We start from the raw sequence: 14,571 nt of genomic DNA, 5'->3' as shown, positions 1-14,571 counted from the left end.
GAGGAGGGATAGAGAGAAGGAGAGGAGATAGAGAGAAGGAGAGGAGACAGAGAGAAGTACATACACTGAGGTTATTTCCACGAGGCCTGTGTCTCCTCCGCTGCAGAGCAGGCAAACACAGAGATGATACGTAGAGCAGAGCGTAAACACACACACACACACACACCACACACACGCACACGCACACGCACACACACACACGCAGCATTGGTCCGACAAAGCAAAGCCGCCAGGACCAAAAGAGAATAGAGAGAGAAATGTATGAAAGAAATCGGAGATATGAGGAGGAGAAAAGGGGAAATCGGAGAGATACAATTTTTTTGGAGGAAGGAGATGAAGGTAAATAATGATAGGTGATACGGGGGGGGGGGGGGGGGCAGAAAGAGGAGAAAGAGAGAAAACCCAGTTAATTTAAAGGCCAGTGCACACACATCAGAGCGAGGTGCCAGTGAGCGAGGAGGAGAGGAATCACACACACACACACACACCTTACCGAAAACAAGCATGAGCTCTCTGTAAGGCAGAGCAGTTGGTTAGAAAGGCAGTAAGTAACAGTGTATGGACACACACACATAAACCTGTAAATACAACACACACACCGACACAAACACACACATAGGACATTTTCTACACTCCCACAACACTCCTTTATTCATGTGGAGCTATCTATTTCAACTCGTCACGATGTGCACTGAGGAGTAACTGTGTTCACATCTACACAGAAATATAAGGTAGTTGTTTCAATGAGGATAGTCAAAAATATAAAAGTGGAATAAAGAAAACAGTCCACACTTCTCTAAATGACTCAGCATTAATTGAGAGTATTAACTGTGTTTTAAATATATATTATTAACCAGCACTTATTAAAACTATACTAGTTGTATACCCGTTTATCTAGGCCCTTTTTGTTTTATGATATATGCAAACTGTGGGACTGCGGGAAACGGTATATCGAGATTTCTGTATGTATAACACGTGGAGACAATAAAGCTGACTTTGACTGACACCTAGGAACCACACACACCTTTATATCTGTTAAGAGTGTTTTAAGAGATAACACTCTCTCATCAACCCCCACCCATTGCACGATCAAAATCTTAAGAATAAGTATGAATGTCACTGAAAACCTCTTATACCACTCTCCTCTAACTGTTCATACAGAAACCATGGAGTAACCAACATACCAGAGGTGAGAGCATCATGAGATATGGAATGAATGTGTGTGGTTGTGTGGTGAAACTGCAGACAGAGGGCTTCGTGGCAAATGGAAATTATTTAGTGTTACATAAGAAATATCATTTAATTCAAAGGTCGAGAAAACCAATTTTGTCCACAAGATTTAAATACATGGACTGCTTTCAGTGTCCTCACCATTTTCTGTTTGAGGTTACTAGTAGAAAGTGCCCCTCTAACACAGGGGTTCTCACACTTTGTGTTTTATGCGGACCCTCTATTTATTATCAAGGATTTTTCGCACAGACCACCTCATACACACGAAATATTGGTGATATTTTTTCCAGAGTAATTACTATTTTGCTCTGAAATAGTGATATTTCATCATTTTGGAGTGTATTGTATTATACTCATAGCTTTCTAGAGCACTTTGGTTATGACCTTTTTCATTGCTGAAGATCATTATGGTTCATTTAATTCTATTGGGAGTAAAATGACCTTCTATTATGAGTAAAATGGCAGTAGAGTTGTTTTTAATAGACATAGAGTAAATAACCATTAAGCAGAGTCAAATCTAAGCACATTATAGAGTCAAATTAACTCTAAGAATACAACTCTGAACAAGAGTACATTTGACCTCTATATAGGTTGGGACCAAATGTAATATTTTTAGAGTTACATTTTCTTCAACTTGAGTCAATTTTACTCAGAGAAATGTACTGTGTATGCAAACCCGTAAACATAAGTACATATATAAACGTTAAGTGCCAGATTCCAAGCTGGTTTTAGGCTCTCGTTAGCCAGTGTCTCGTAGCACAGAACGCATACTGGCAAAGGCTCATCTCCAGTGCCTATGTAGGTAAATCCAGTTCCAAGTAGTTCCCATTGGAGAACTTTTCCATAGCCAGGAAAGGCTAGTCACTGTGACCTTTTGACCTGTGCTGGACTATGGTGATTTGATCATATGAATGCACCTGCCTATCGCCTGGACAAGCTAGATGCCGCTATCACAGCGCACTGAGATTTGTCACAAATTGTAAAGCACTTACTCATCACTGTACCCTGTATGCCAAGGCAGGTCTGCATCCCTTACTGAAAGAGGCTCAGTCATTGGTGCACGTTTATTTATAAAGCTTTGTTGGGTAAACTCCCGTATTATGCTCTCTGATAACAGAGAGTTGCAAGCAGCTATTGTCTGAGATCGCATGATGTAGTATTGTTAGATGTGCCAGAGCAAGGACTGTCTTAGGTAAGACAGCTTTTATGTGCGCAGCTCCACTTGCTTGGAACAATCTTCAGCTAGAATTGAAACTGAGCAATCTCATTCCTCTGCATGTTTTTAAAGCTAGGCTAAATGAAATGCTTGTTGATACTATGGGCACTTAAATGTCTATAACTATGTAAATGTATCCTGTAAATATAATGTATGATGTCCTTTATTGTTTCATGTTTCATGTGGAACCTATATGCTGCAGGTCTCCCTTGAAAAAGAGATCTATGCTCTCAATGGGACCAATCTGCTTCAGAGAACCTGATGTTAGCCACCGATCCATGTTTGTGGTGTTGCACGCGCACACGTAACCATGGGTAACCAGTGGTGAAATTAAGTGTTGTCCATAATTAACAATAACAAATATCTGCGTTTTGACACTACGTTTATATATGTACTTATTTGTACAGTTTGCATATGAGGCGTTCTGCGAAAACCCTTGATAATAAAAAAAGAAATCACGGACCACCTGCAGTACCCTCGCAGACCACCAGTCCATCCCTGCCTGATCTCAACCTAGAATGGCACAATATGAAACGCTTGAATTGCTTTTGATCTCACCTAATGCATTTGCAGTTCAAATTAAAGGTTGAAATTTAAAATTTAAGCACAAACTTCTACAATAACACATCTGAGAAGCAGGGTCAGTTTGACGAAGCCAATGATCCAGAAGCCCCGGTTGAAACCAAAGTACCACAAAAAGAATCTCCAAATACAATTTATTAGCAACCTATGCATGGGGGTGCATTTGTTTCGCATGTTTTTTAAGAAGCACATGCTTGTATTTTAATTTCTGATGAGAGGATGTACCTCTGGCCGCAGTTCACACAGGACAGACACACCAAGGATTCAATGGAAATGGATTTGGGAACAGGGGATGTTTGGAAGGTATTCTAGAGTCTTCTAGATATATTTGTACACACATCTAGACCACTTATCCAGCCCTCCGACCCTTTTTGTTTGCATTGGGTCGGCTGTTGGATAAGGGAGGGTAGGAGTGAGGAAAGAGGAGGTGAAGGGAAGGAGGGAAGGAGATTTGACAGATGGAAGTGAATTTACAAAAGTCTCACTGATTCTTTGCATCCTGACAAACACTGTGTAGGAAGTGAGCCATGTTTCCTATGCAGAGAACTAGAGCGACGGAATAAAATGACACACACGTACTTTGTCTAATATCTATCTAATATATCTATACTTTATTAATCACATTTTTCTATGACTAAAGATGAGTTTCTTAATTTCTTTCCTATCTATCTTGATTTTTTGTGGTTACTACGAATGTCCAGTTACGTGTTGATTTCCAACACATCAGCAGGAAACACCTGGTTGTATAGGTTATATTACAAGTAAGTTAAAGTTTGGGTTATAAGGAAAGTTGCATAACATTACATCACTTACAATAAGTGCTGAAACCATACAGATTCAAACTCTGAACAACAAGGACAGTGCAGATATATTCCCTTCAAGCAAGTCATATGGTGGTGACTTAGTTACAAGGCCTACAATAACTCAACAAGTGCTTCACTGCGGAAGTAACTAGACTAATATTTTATTTTTATTTATACCATTTGATTACACAGGTTTGAGAACAGCTTAAACACATCTGATATCAAACTAGTTGGCAAATTAAAATGCCAAAAATCAACCCACCATTTTTTGTTTTTTATACAAACGTATGTACAGTACAGTTACTTTTGTATATAGGCTCTTCTTGAACTATTTCTATTGTATTTGTATTTACTTGCACATCTCCAAACATTCTCTTGCACTATCTTATCTGTTTTATTTGTTGTATGTCCTATATATATGTTGCACTGTTGGAGTTCCTACGTTTTTCATTGCCATATCTACACTGTAGCTAATGTGCAAATGACAATAAAGCCTTGGAACTTGCAAGTATACAGTATAGGCTGTTTGTTAAGTATTTAAACGGAGGGGGTTTGGTTCGTACGAGGCTCAGTTCTCTTCTCTGTTTCAGATGCAAGGAGAGACTCTTCCCATTCACTTCAACTGTCCTGCTAACAGGGGTAATGATGGAGGATGATTGGGGGGGGGGGGGGGGGGGGGGGGGGGGGGATGAAGGTGCTCACTTGGTTGTCTGCCGAGAGGCGGGGCATGGAGAGGGTCCGCCCGTGCCCATCCATTGGGTGATAGGGCTCAGTGTCGGAGTACCCGTCCCGCCCCATCTCCCTCATTTCTACCGTCTGTAAAACACAACGAGAGGGGCGTGACCGCTGTCCGCTGAGGGGGCGTCGACTAAATGAGGGAGGGGCCAACTAACGACATGAAAGATTCAATGATGAAGGGCTATCACGATATCAGATTTGCACTATACGATTACCGTGACTTAAATAATTCACAATATTTTAGCAATATCTTAAACAAAATTATTGCTATTTTGTTGTTGTGTGTTTGTCAAGTGTAGGGAGATGCGTGCAACAGAAAGATATATACATTATTTAAGAGGCATTCTATCATTTATTTTATTATGATATCATGGTTAACGCAAATACGGGTATATCGCGACAGCCCTACAATGATGTATGAGGAAAGTTTCTTATATTCCTTTTCAATTACAGTAATAAAAGACTTAAATTGCGTTTTGCAACCTTTGTCGTGTTGAAGAATACACATTTAAAATTAGGTGGTTGTTGGATGGATTATGTCCGCTGAGGGGGGGGGGGTGGCATCTACTAAATGAGGGAGGGGCCAACTAACGACATGAAACAGATTCAATGATGTAGGGCAGGGGTGTCAAACTCAAGGCCCGGGGGCCAAATTCGGCCCGCCACTTCATTGTATGTGGCCCACAAGAGCTTGCAAAGAATATAATTTATTATAAGGTTACGTGCCGCTTTACAGGAGCACGTTGCCCATAAACTACATGTCCCACAATGCATCTCATTTTGTGAGATGCCACTGAAGAGACTTGCAATTACTCGACTTCTACTTTCAGACATAGTTAATTATGAAGTTATTGGCCTATCCGATAATAATCCAATGCAGAGGAAATATTGTTAAATAATACATTCATATAGTCTTAAAGTTACCACCGGCCCTTTGAGTGCAACCATAATTCTAATGTGGCCCGCGATGAAATTGAGTTTGACACCTCTGATGTAGGGCTATCACAATATCAGATTTGCACTATACGATTACGTGACTTAAATCATTCTCGATTTTTTTGTGAGGTAACTTTAAAAAAAAAAAAAATGCTTTGTTGTGCGTTTTGTCAAGTGTAGGGAGATCTTCTTATTTGGAAACATTGGGGATGAATCTGCCAACTGAATAATCCAACACTGGGGCTGGAAACTCTTCAAAGAAACAACCAAATCCTTCTAAACTGTTTGTATTAGTGTTGGGGTTGTAGAGAGAGATGAGGGACTGGGGAGGACGTCCCAACAGACAAGTAGAAGTAAGGTGAGGAGAGCCGGAACATCACACAACACATCTACCAACTCCTAGCCAAGGACTCAAGAGGAGGTTGAAGAGTGAACAGAAAACCATGAAGGAGGAGGAAAATGTTAAAAGAAAGGTCTCAAAGGACAGAGAGACACCACGAGAAGTTTCTGAGAAGCTCCAGGCTGAACTCTGAAATTGTGATGTTGGGCTTAAAACAGCATGCCTTCATTAGTTTGAATAAGCCACATGATATCACCAATAACACACAACCTTCATGTTTGTATTGGACTGTAACTTAAAAAGTTAGCCCACAAAATGTTAAGCTGCTAATATTGTTAGCTAGCAAGGCTAACGACATTAGCCAATTAGCTGACATGATTACATTAAGTGATTTTCATTACGACATAACTGTAACCTAGTAGGTAACATCATGTAAAGCAAAAAATAACTTATATTAACTTAAAGACTTTTGTTGATATTATTAGCAATAATGTCGTTTTCCTGTTTGCTAACGCTCACATTGTAACGTTAGCATAACTAGCTAACAATTTCAAACTCCCAGGGTTTGTACATGTACGTTTCTGCAGAAGATTGGGTTTTAGAGGCAATCAAAATATGGGTTTTTACTTTTCACTCAGTCACTCTCCTTAGCCGCTTTCACACCAAGTACTTTGCCGCACTTAGTGCCCGCATGGAACTAAGTACAGATGGCGTTCACACCGGAATAAGTTCCCTGGGGGAGGATTACGCAAATGAGCCGCTGACGTCACTACTACTTCTTCTGCTTTGGGTTTACTGGCAGGCCACAAACCACTTCACGGCGTATACTGCCGCCCAAAGTCCCCGGCCCGAAGTCTCCGGAGTTGGAGACTGGCTTCAGTAGAAGCTGCTGGGAGTCCCAGCAGCTTCTACTGAAGCCTTCCGAGTAAATCGCCAGAACGCCGACACCTCCTCATCTCCACCGCGCCCATGTTTTCTTTTGTGTTGCCATAAGGTAGTCTCTCTGCGTTTGTGCGTGGAGCTAATGCTAATGCTAATAATGCTAATGCCAGCAAATACAATGGCGGCTTCACAAAACTTTTCAGAGTTTTACGGGGCGTGGTTTGCAATCCGCCCAGCCAATCAGAAATTGGTACTTTTTTCTCCCAGGAAAGTCCCACCTCTCAGCAGGGACTAAAAATGGGGGTAAAAGTTCCCGGCACTAAGTACTCTTTTTGGTGTGAACGCAAAATAAGGGGTACTAACGGAACTAAACGGGAAAAGTACGGGGAAAAGTGCTCCGGTGTGAACGCGCCTCTTGACAATCTTATTTGTAAAGGCTGTGCTTTTGAATATAGGCTCTCTTACTAAAATCAAAGAGTACTGAGTTATTTTTTTTCTTTATGAATTGAATTGACGAATAACTGTTACGCCTAAAATACATTGATTGGTTCATATTGGGTAGGTTGCGCCAATAAGCTTGTTAATGGGATTGCCTTTCCGATAGTTAAACAGGTGGAGACTTTAAATAATTTAACATCGTGTTGATAAAATGCTATGTTTTTTATGTGAAGTTTAAACACTGTAATAGTTTTGAGGGTTTTAATATCTGAATTGCAAAAGATTCTTCCCTCTACCATAATATCTGCGTAACCAAAACCATTATTGATTGCACTCAAATGCTTTTACTAGACTGAAAGGTAACCGGCATGGTCGTAGACGAGCTGTGTGTGAGCGGAGAACTCGCTGGTCTTGAATTGGTGTGTTACCATGTTGGCGACATGCTTGTTTGCTCATCATACCTGCGGGTTGTGACGGTTGTCGTGCAGATCGTCGGGGTAGGGGCGGTCGGGGCTCTCAGTCATGCCTTCCTCGGGAGGTCTGGCACCCACACACACACACACACACAACACACCACACACACAACACACAACACACCACACACACACCACACACACACACCACACACACACACACACACACCACACACACACACACACACACACACCACACACACACACACACACACACACACACACACACACACACACACACACAACACACACACACACACACACACACACACACACACACACACACACACAATTCGGAGGATTAGAAATCAGGGAGCTCAAGGAATCAGCGTCAACTAGCAGTCAAACGACATCTTTGACGAATAGGGAGGCTGACTTTAAGAATTGTCTGTGTATGAATTTGGTTGTGATATGGAATCTCTTGAAAGCTGGTGTTTATATTATATGGAATTTAATTTCTCGTAAACGCACACTTAAACAATTGGTTATCTTCCATCAACAGTGTAATTTGTACGGTCGCCTTTTGAGAACATTCGGGCACATTGGGAACATTCAGGTTAAGCTGAAAAGCAGGGGTGTCCAACACTTTTCCCCGAGGGCCACATACAGAAAGATATACGAAGGGCTGGGCCACTCACTAGAGGTATATTGCCTCATATATATTATATATATATATATTGCCTCAGTGCTTTGAGAGTCATTGATAAAGCACTATAATAAATATAAGGATTATTATTATTATAAGTTCAGTTATAAGTTAGCAAAATCAATCAAATGTATGTAGAGGATGCTTGTGAGTGTTGGCAGCTCATCCCTTAAAACAGAAGCCTCAGATTGATGATAATAAGGAGAAATATGAAGGGTGTATTTCAAGCTTGTAAATAAGTCATTGGGCTTTTTTCTTCTCAACTAAGATATTTTAGAAAATGTTTCCAACGTTAATTGAAGTGGTATTTATTAACACATGAATACTACTGTGTAATATATTTTTACATTTACATTTAAGAAGTACAATATAAGACAAGCACAAGTTTAATTTGTGGGCCATATTTCAATATACTTTTTTAATTTGCTGAGGGCCGATTCTTGGACACCCCTGCTGTAAATGATCAGTGTACCAAATGATAAATCCCACCATTACTTTTTAAACCCTGGTTAAAGCGCTTAAGCTGTCAGACAGCTGAGGTCCGGAGCTACAACTGGAGTGAATAACTTGATAAATTACCTTCCTGAAATATTATGTGGTCATTTTATGCATACGTTATGAATGCATTAATGATTACATTAAATAGGTGTGTGAAATACGTCCGTGCAGTCTCGTGCTTCCTCCACAGTGTACTCACATGATGGTGTGGTTGTCTGGTTGGGTGATGGGGAGGCCGTTGGGACCCTGACCCCCTGGCCCTCTGTGCCCTCAGAGGGCGGCTCCATGCGCTGAAACATTAATGGCGTTCGGTTCTGTGTGAGATACACGACATGGCCTGCAGGCTGGCATCAGGCACACTCAGGGGGCAGACACAGGACACAAACACAGGATGCACTCGCAGCATGCACCCACACGAGGGCGCCATCGGCATACACATGGCTGTGGGTATCCAAGGTAAAGTTCCCTGCCAGACTGCTGATCTGGGATCTGCTAACCACACTGAAGTGTTTAAGGGGAACCTATATATTGATTGATTTCTTCATATCAGTCTGGGCTTATGTTCGGGGACAGAAAGCTGATCCCAGATCTGAATCAGAGGGAAACTTCTACCTTAGGCATTTAAGGTAAGATTTTTCTTAAATTACACATCTTGGACCAGATGGCCGTACTCATGAAACAAATAATCAAACAATATGATTTACTCAAAATTCATAGTTCAACAATATGTGTGACTCTTAATTATTTTGAGTAATATGCCATTTTTTGGGAAGAGGACATTTGAACTGGAACTAGTTCAAAAAACAACTGTAGCTTTCATGAGGTCTGAGGTCAGGAGGATTTCCTTCTAGGGGACCCTGGGTAATGGAGTCCTCCTTAAAAGTGGCTTAACGTTGAGAGTTTGCGACTGCTACAGTTTTGTCATGATCCTCCACAGCCTGGAAGCTAAAGGCTGAATGTGCAGATGGATCGAGGCCGGTTTAGAAACAGATAAACGTCCAATAACCCTCTGACACGTGAGGCTGATCTGCTGGACAGGATTGTCTAACTACTATGTTAAAGAGTTCTTAATTCAAAGATACTTTAAGTATAGAAACACTAGTTATTTGGATGGTCGATTATTTGCTGTCGAAATCTAAATCAACAAACCTAGTTGCCAGAGAGGTGCAGATAGCTGTGATTTAGTTGGCCACATTTCTAAGTAAGCAAGTGGTCTGAAAAATCTATTTATTTACAAACTTGAAATGTGGGTTTAACTGAGAATAATACATATGAATGATATAAAATGCATTTGACATGTTAGCATAACGTCAAGTCAAAGGAATGAAAAAAGCTCATTGCTAATGAATATGTTAGCTTGTGTGCTAACCAGATAGTTATGATAGTAACCAGTTACGAGACAACTTTGGTCAGCTATCGAAAAACTGAAATGATCGGAGCACATTTTGTGGTTGTTATGAGTGTATGACATTAATTTGTTGTCAACATAAATTCGTCACGTATGTGTTGGCCTTCAAGTCCTTTGGATAGAAATGTGGTTTTCCAGTATTGCTGCTAAAGGGGTTATTTCATGTAATCTAAAAGCCTTATATTTCCTCACTTTCTTTGCGTCTAATCCTGTCCAGTAGTCATTTCCTGTGTCGGAGGTAACTGGTTCACGTTTGTCTCTTGATAGTCTGGTTCTGGCTAGCTCTACTTCAGAAAATTCATGATACAAATACTTTGATGGATTATGGCGAAGACATGAACAGAAAACACGTAACACAGACACTGGACATTTCAATGGAGGGTGTTTCAGCAGTGGCATATGTATCAATGAAGGCTCTCCAAGGATTGACTGATTACATACGGAGCCACTGGTTACAGGAACCTCCACTCAACATCTCACCAACCACCAGGGCAGACAGATAGGTAAACAGACAGATCCATGAACACACAGACGGGAGAGAATGGGTCTTTGGTTAGAGCAACTTGGTGACAATAGACCTGGATTGACCAAATAGGGAGAGCTTGAAAAGTCAAAGTCTCATCTCTTCCTGGAAGGATAAAGGGAGAGCATCAGAAGGACAGAGACGACATGGAAGACAGGAATGAGGGACTGAAAAACAGTGAGAAAACAGGTGAATGACAGACAGTAGACACAATATTTGAGACAAGACAACAGCTCAACAAACACTGAAGAGGACGACTGAGACGCCAGTAGGTAACGGACGGGGAGCAAGACGAGAACAACAAATAAGGAATCAAAGAAAAAATCCACTTTCTGGTTCCCTGACATTGTGACCAACTGACTGTGGTCCTTTCCTCATGTCCCTAGTTTTCCTTAATTGGACTTTTTGTTTTCATTTGGCGAGATACTATACTACGAACTAACAAATGGAGTGGTCTTGATTGAATATGTTCGTAGCCTTTTGCGGCCATTCTTTCAAGAACATTTCCAGCAGATCCTAGCAATTTTCTTCTGGCATTTTTCAACTGAAGCCACACCCTTATATTTGATACTAAGGGGCAGATACAAACCTGATGGTTTAGATAGCCAAGGAATATTTCTGTCCATTGTCGCAGTACTGTATACATCTCAACATGACAAGAGATTGACGCTGATTTCGATAAGCCAGAAAGACAAATGGCATCGCCTTGATAAATGCATTATAACGTTTTTGGGTGGATTCTTCCTTTTAAATAGAAGGCAATAGAAGAGCAAAGACCACAGTGGGCGGAGAGAGGTAGAATGAAGTGAGATAGAGTAGAGATGGCCGGACACATTGACATACACACAGACTGGTTAGAGTCCTTGTGTACTGGTGATGTTGAGAGAGCCTGGGTGAACCTGTCCATTCAGTCCAATGGGATGGCTGCATTCAAGAATAAACCAACACAAGCTGTATTTGCACTGTTTGAAAGAAAAAGAGTAACAACCTCTCCATTCATTAGACCTCCCCTTTGTTCGGCAAAATGGAAATCCCATCGTAAGAAATAGTCTAAGAAGTCAAAGTCACTCAAGACGACATCTTGAGTGAATTTGGACTTGGTCGAATCTTGTCAGTTTTACGATAAAGTGCTGAACTAAATGGATGATTTGCTGGAGCTAATGGGAGGTGTTACATGAATGGAAAGATGTTTCGAGAGTGGATTCAAAATACAGATACAGCGGGAGCAAGTGCATCTCAAAGGCATTCATTGACGAGAGGGGGAGGAGCACTGACAGGGAACAAAAGATAAGGCCATGTGGTATCATCATCATTATTGCTCAACACAACAAAAACCATGGTTGGTAAACCTGTGTGATCCTGTTCACCACGTGCAAACAGCCCGCGGTGAACAGGGAGAGAAAAGCAGCGCAAAAGGGAGCGGTAGCTTACTGGCGATAGAAAGGAAAACAGCTTAATACCTTAATGTTAGCAAGGAGGAATAGGGCTGGCCAAGGGAGCAACAAGGTGCTAGATAAAGAGACGCAGGTTTTTAAGGATCATGCTAAGAAAAGGGTAACGCACAGGCGTAAACAGGTGATGAAAGGAAAGCAGAAGAAGAGAGGGTTTGTTTGGAAGTGTGGCTGGAGGACTATTTCTTTTAAAATGATATATCAAGGCAAATTCACTCCAAGGGCTTAGTGGAAGGAGGCTCAAGAAAGAGGGCCGAAGGCGGAAGAGGAAAAGGTCTGTTGGCGTTCAGGCAAGTTCTCTGTGATGGAGTCTACCTGTTCCTCTCGCAGGGCCTGCAGCTTTTTCGTCTTGCTCTGCCGGTAGTACTCCATGATCATCATGGCGGCGTAGATTTTGCCGACCGTCAAGTCTGTGGCTGCTGAGAAAATGACAAGTTACCCTGCAAGATTAGACCCGAGCGAGATGGGACCCTGAGCCGTGGGGGGAATGGGAGTGGGGGACGTGACGCACGACATTTACAACTACATGCAGCAAACTCCAGCAGTCGGGACAATTCTGAGACGTCAGCTTCAAAGTCAAGTGCTTGAGCTGCAAAATATCAAGAATTTAGACATAATACTCACCAAATTCGTAGGTTTGGGTATTTTAATCTTCAGTTCACAGAATATTTGGTCAGTGGTTACCAATAATTGTAAGCAAAGAACGCTGTGAGGGACATGCTTGGACTTTCACATGTTTTATTGTAGATATCATTAAATGTGGGCAAGCATATTTACAGTCATGCTTGTGTGCTTCCCTTTGGGACACAAAACCTCATTCTCATCGGCTAATACAGTGGTTCTCAAATGGGGGTATGCGGACCCCTAGGGGTACGTTGGAGTACTGCAGGGGGTACGTGAGATTTATTTTATGTTAATGAAAAAAAAATAGATAAATAAACCAATTTTAGGAAAAGTAAGGAAGTTTGAGCAGTGTGGGTTTTATATTAACAGAGTTTCACATATTTCAAAACGTGAAGTGTAATAACTGCAGGTTGCCTCGCTGTCAGAATGACAAAGACCCTCAGTGAAGCTCGAGCCCATGTTTCACTACATTGTACAACTTATTAAAAAGATCAGTTCAATGCAGCTAATGTCGTCTCTGTGTTATTGCTTGATGTTAAAATTGGTTTGCCATGAATTTAGTGATGGATTGTAAACATTTGAAATGTAGCATTTAAGTGTTTCTCAGTTACTGTTGTTTTAATAAATCAGACACTGATGGTGCAGCGCTGTACTGTACCTCTTTATATAGGCTTGTTGTCCCTGCGCTGATCAGGGGGTACTTGGTGGAATATCTTTTTCAAAGGGGGTACATTATTGAAAAAAGTTTGAGAACCACTGATCTAGTTGATCTAACCAACACAGGGCTTATTCAATGCATTACTTCAGCTCCGAAAATCTAAAAAGCTCATGCTGCAAACTGTTTTTCGGACCAGCTAAATAGGCTAACATGATAATATACAACTTTATGTATTATCGGGCAGGACAAAGCAAAGGATCTGTTTAAATGCTGACGATGAGTTCCTATGTGCTGCAAGCATTTTCCTGATTTACCAAGAACAAAAGGTAATTACAAAATTGTTGTTGCTGTTAAGAGGCCTTCAAACAAACACATTGAATTGTGTTTTGGTGTCTTGGAGCATAATTGGTAACCACAATCTAAACATTCTCTGTGAAGCCGTAACTGAAACAGAACTGTGCCCTCTTGCTGGTGTGCAACCACCAAATACAATATACAATACAACAAGGCCAATAGTCTTTTCACAGGCAGATGCTGAACCATTTCAAGTAGCATTCTCTGTCACTATTATCTAACTGAATCAACCGTTAACATATGTAATCTTCATATCAAGGCTGAGGACCAGGTAGCCACCTCACTAAGAAACACGTTGACACCTCAGTCAAATCCGGGAGAAAACAGGAACTCCATTTTTTTCTAAAAACTCCAGACAAGTATCCCCAGAGTTTGGATGAAGCACATTAATAATCAGAAAAAAATGTTGAGCTTTGTTTTGGTGGCTAACTAAAGGAGTGGTGACCTTTTCAAAGTGGCATGGCTCCAAGTCTTCCAGCATTAAAAACACATAATGTGTGATAAGAAAGGACCACACATATCTCATGTGTAATAAACCCTTTTCTCTTTCATGCTTTTAGCCAAACACCATGGTGCTTTTGCTATGCATGCATCATTCTACTAGCTTGTGCTTAAATCATTCAAATTATCAAACAGATCTAACTGAAAATGCATTCATCTTCATTCATTGCAAGCATTCGATATAAACGTTTTAGGCTAGATCTAAATGCTCAATTCTTCCTGTAGTGAAAAGACTTCTATAGAGGATCTTCTATAGTTGGCACCCCCTGA

At 41.1% G+C, this 14,571-nt stretch overlaps 1 protein-coding gene across 1 annotated transcript in view; it reads right to left on the bottom strand.

Moving 5' to 3' along the window:
* Window positions 1-501: 501 nt before the first annotated feature.
* The window catches only part of LOC117559437 (voltage-dependent P/Q-type calcium channel subunit alpha-1A-like), a gene marked incomplete at both ends in the record, with an annotated part of 31,183 nt that continues 17,113 nt past the window's right edge, over window positions 502-14,571 (bottom strand). The window contains 5 exon segments of the mRNA XM_034236203.1: window positions 502-513; window positions 4,534-4,647; window positions 7,627-7,705; window positions 8,982-9,096; window positions 12,480-12,583. Coding sequence (XP_034092094.1) covers window positions 7,686-7,705; window positions 8,982-9,096; window positions 12,480-12,583 — 239 coding nt within the window.

Source organism: Gymnodraco acuticeps, unplaced genomic scaffold (genome assembly GCF_902827175.1).
Source record: "Gymnodraco acuticeps unplaced genomic scaffold, fGymAcu1.1, whole genome shotgun sequence".
Classification (NCBI taxonomy): Eukaryota; Metazoa; Chordata; class Actinopteri; order Perciformes; family Bathydraconidae; genus Gymnodraco; species Gymnodraco acuticeps.
The sequence above is the reverse complement of the archived record's forward strand: the minus strand, read 5'-3'. Positions and strand labels throughout refer to the sequence as shown.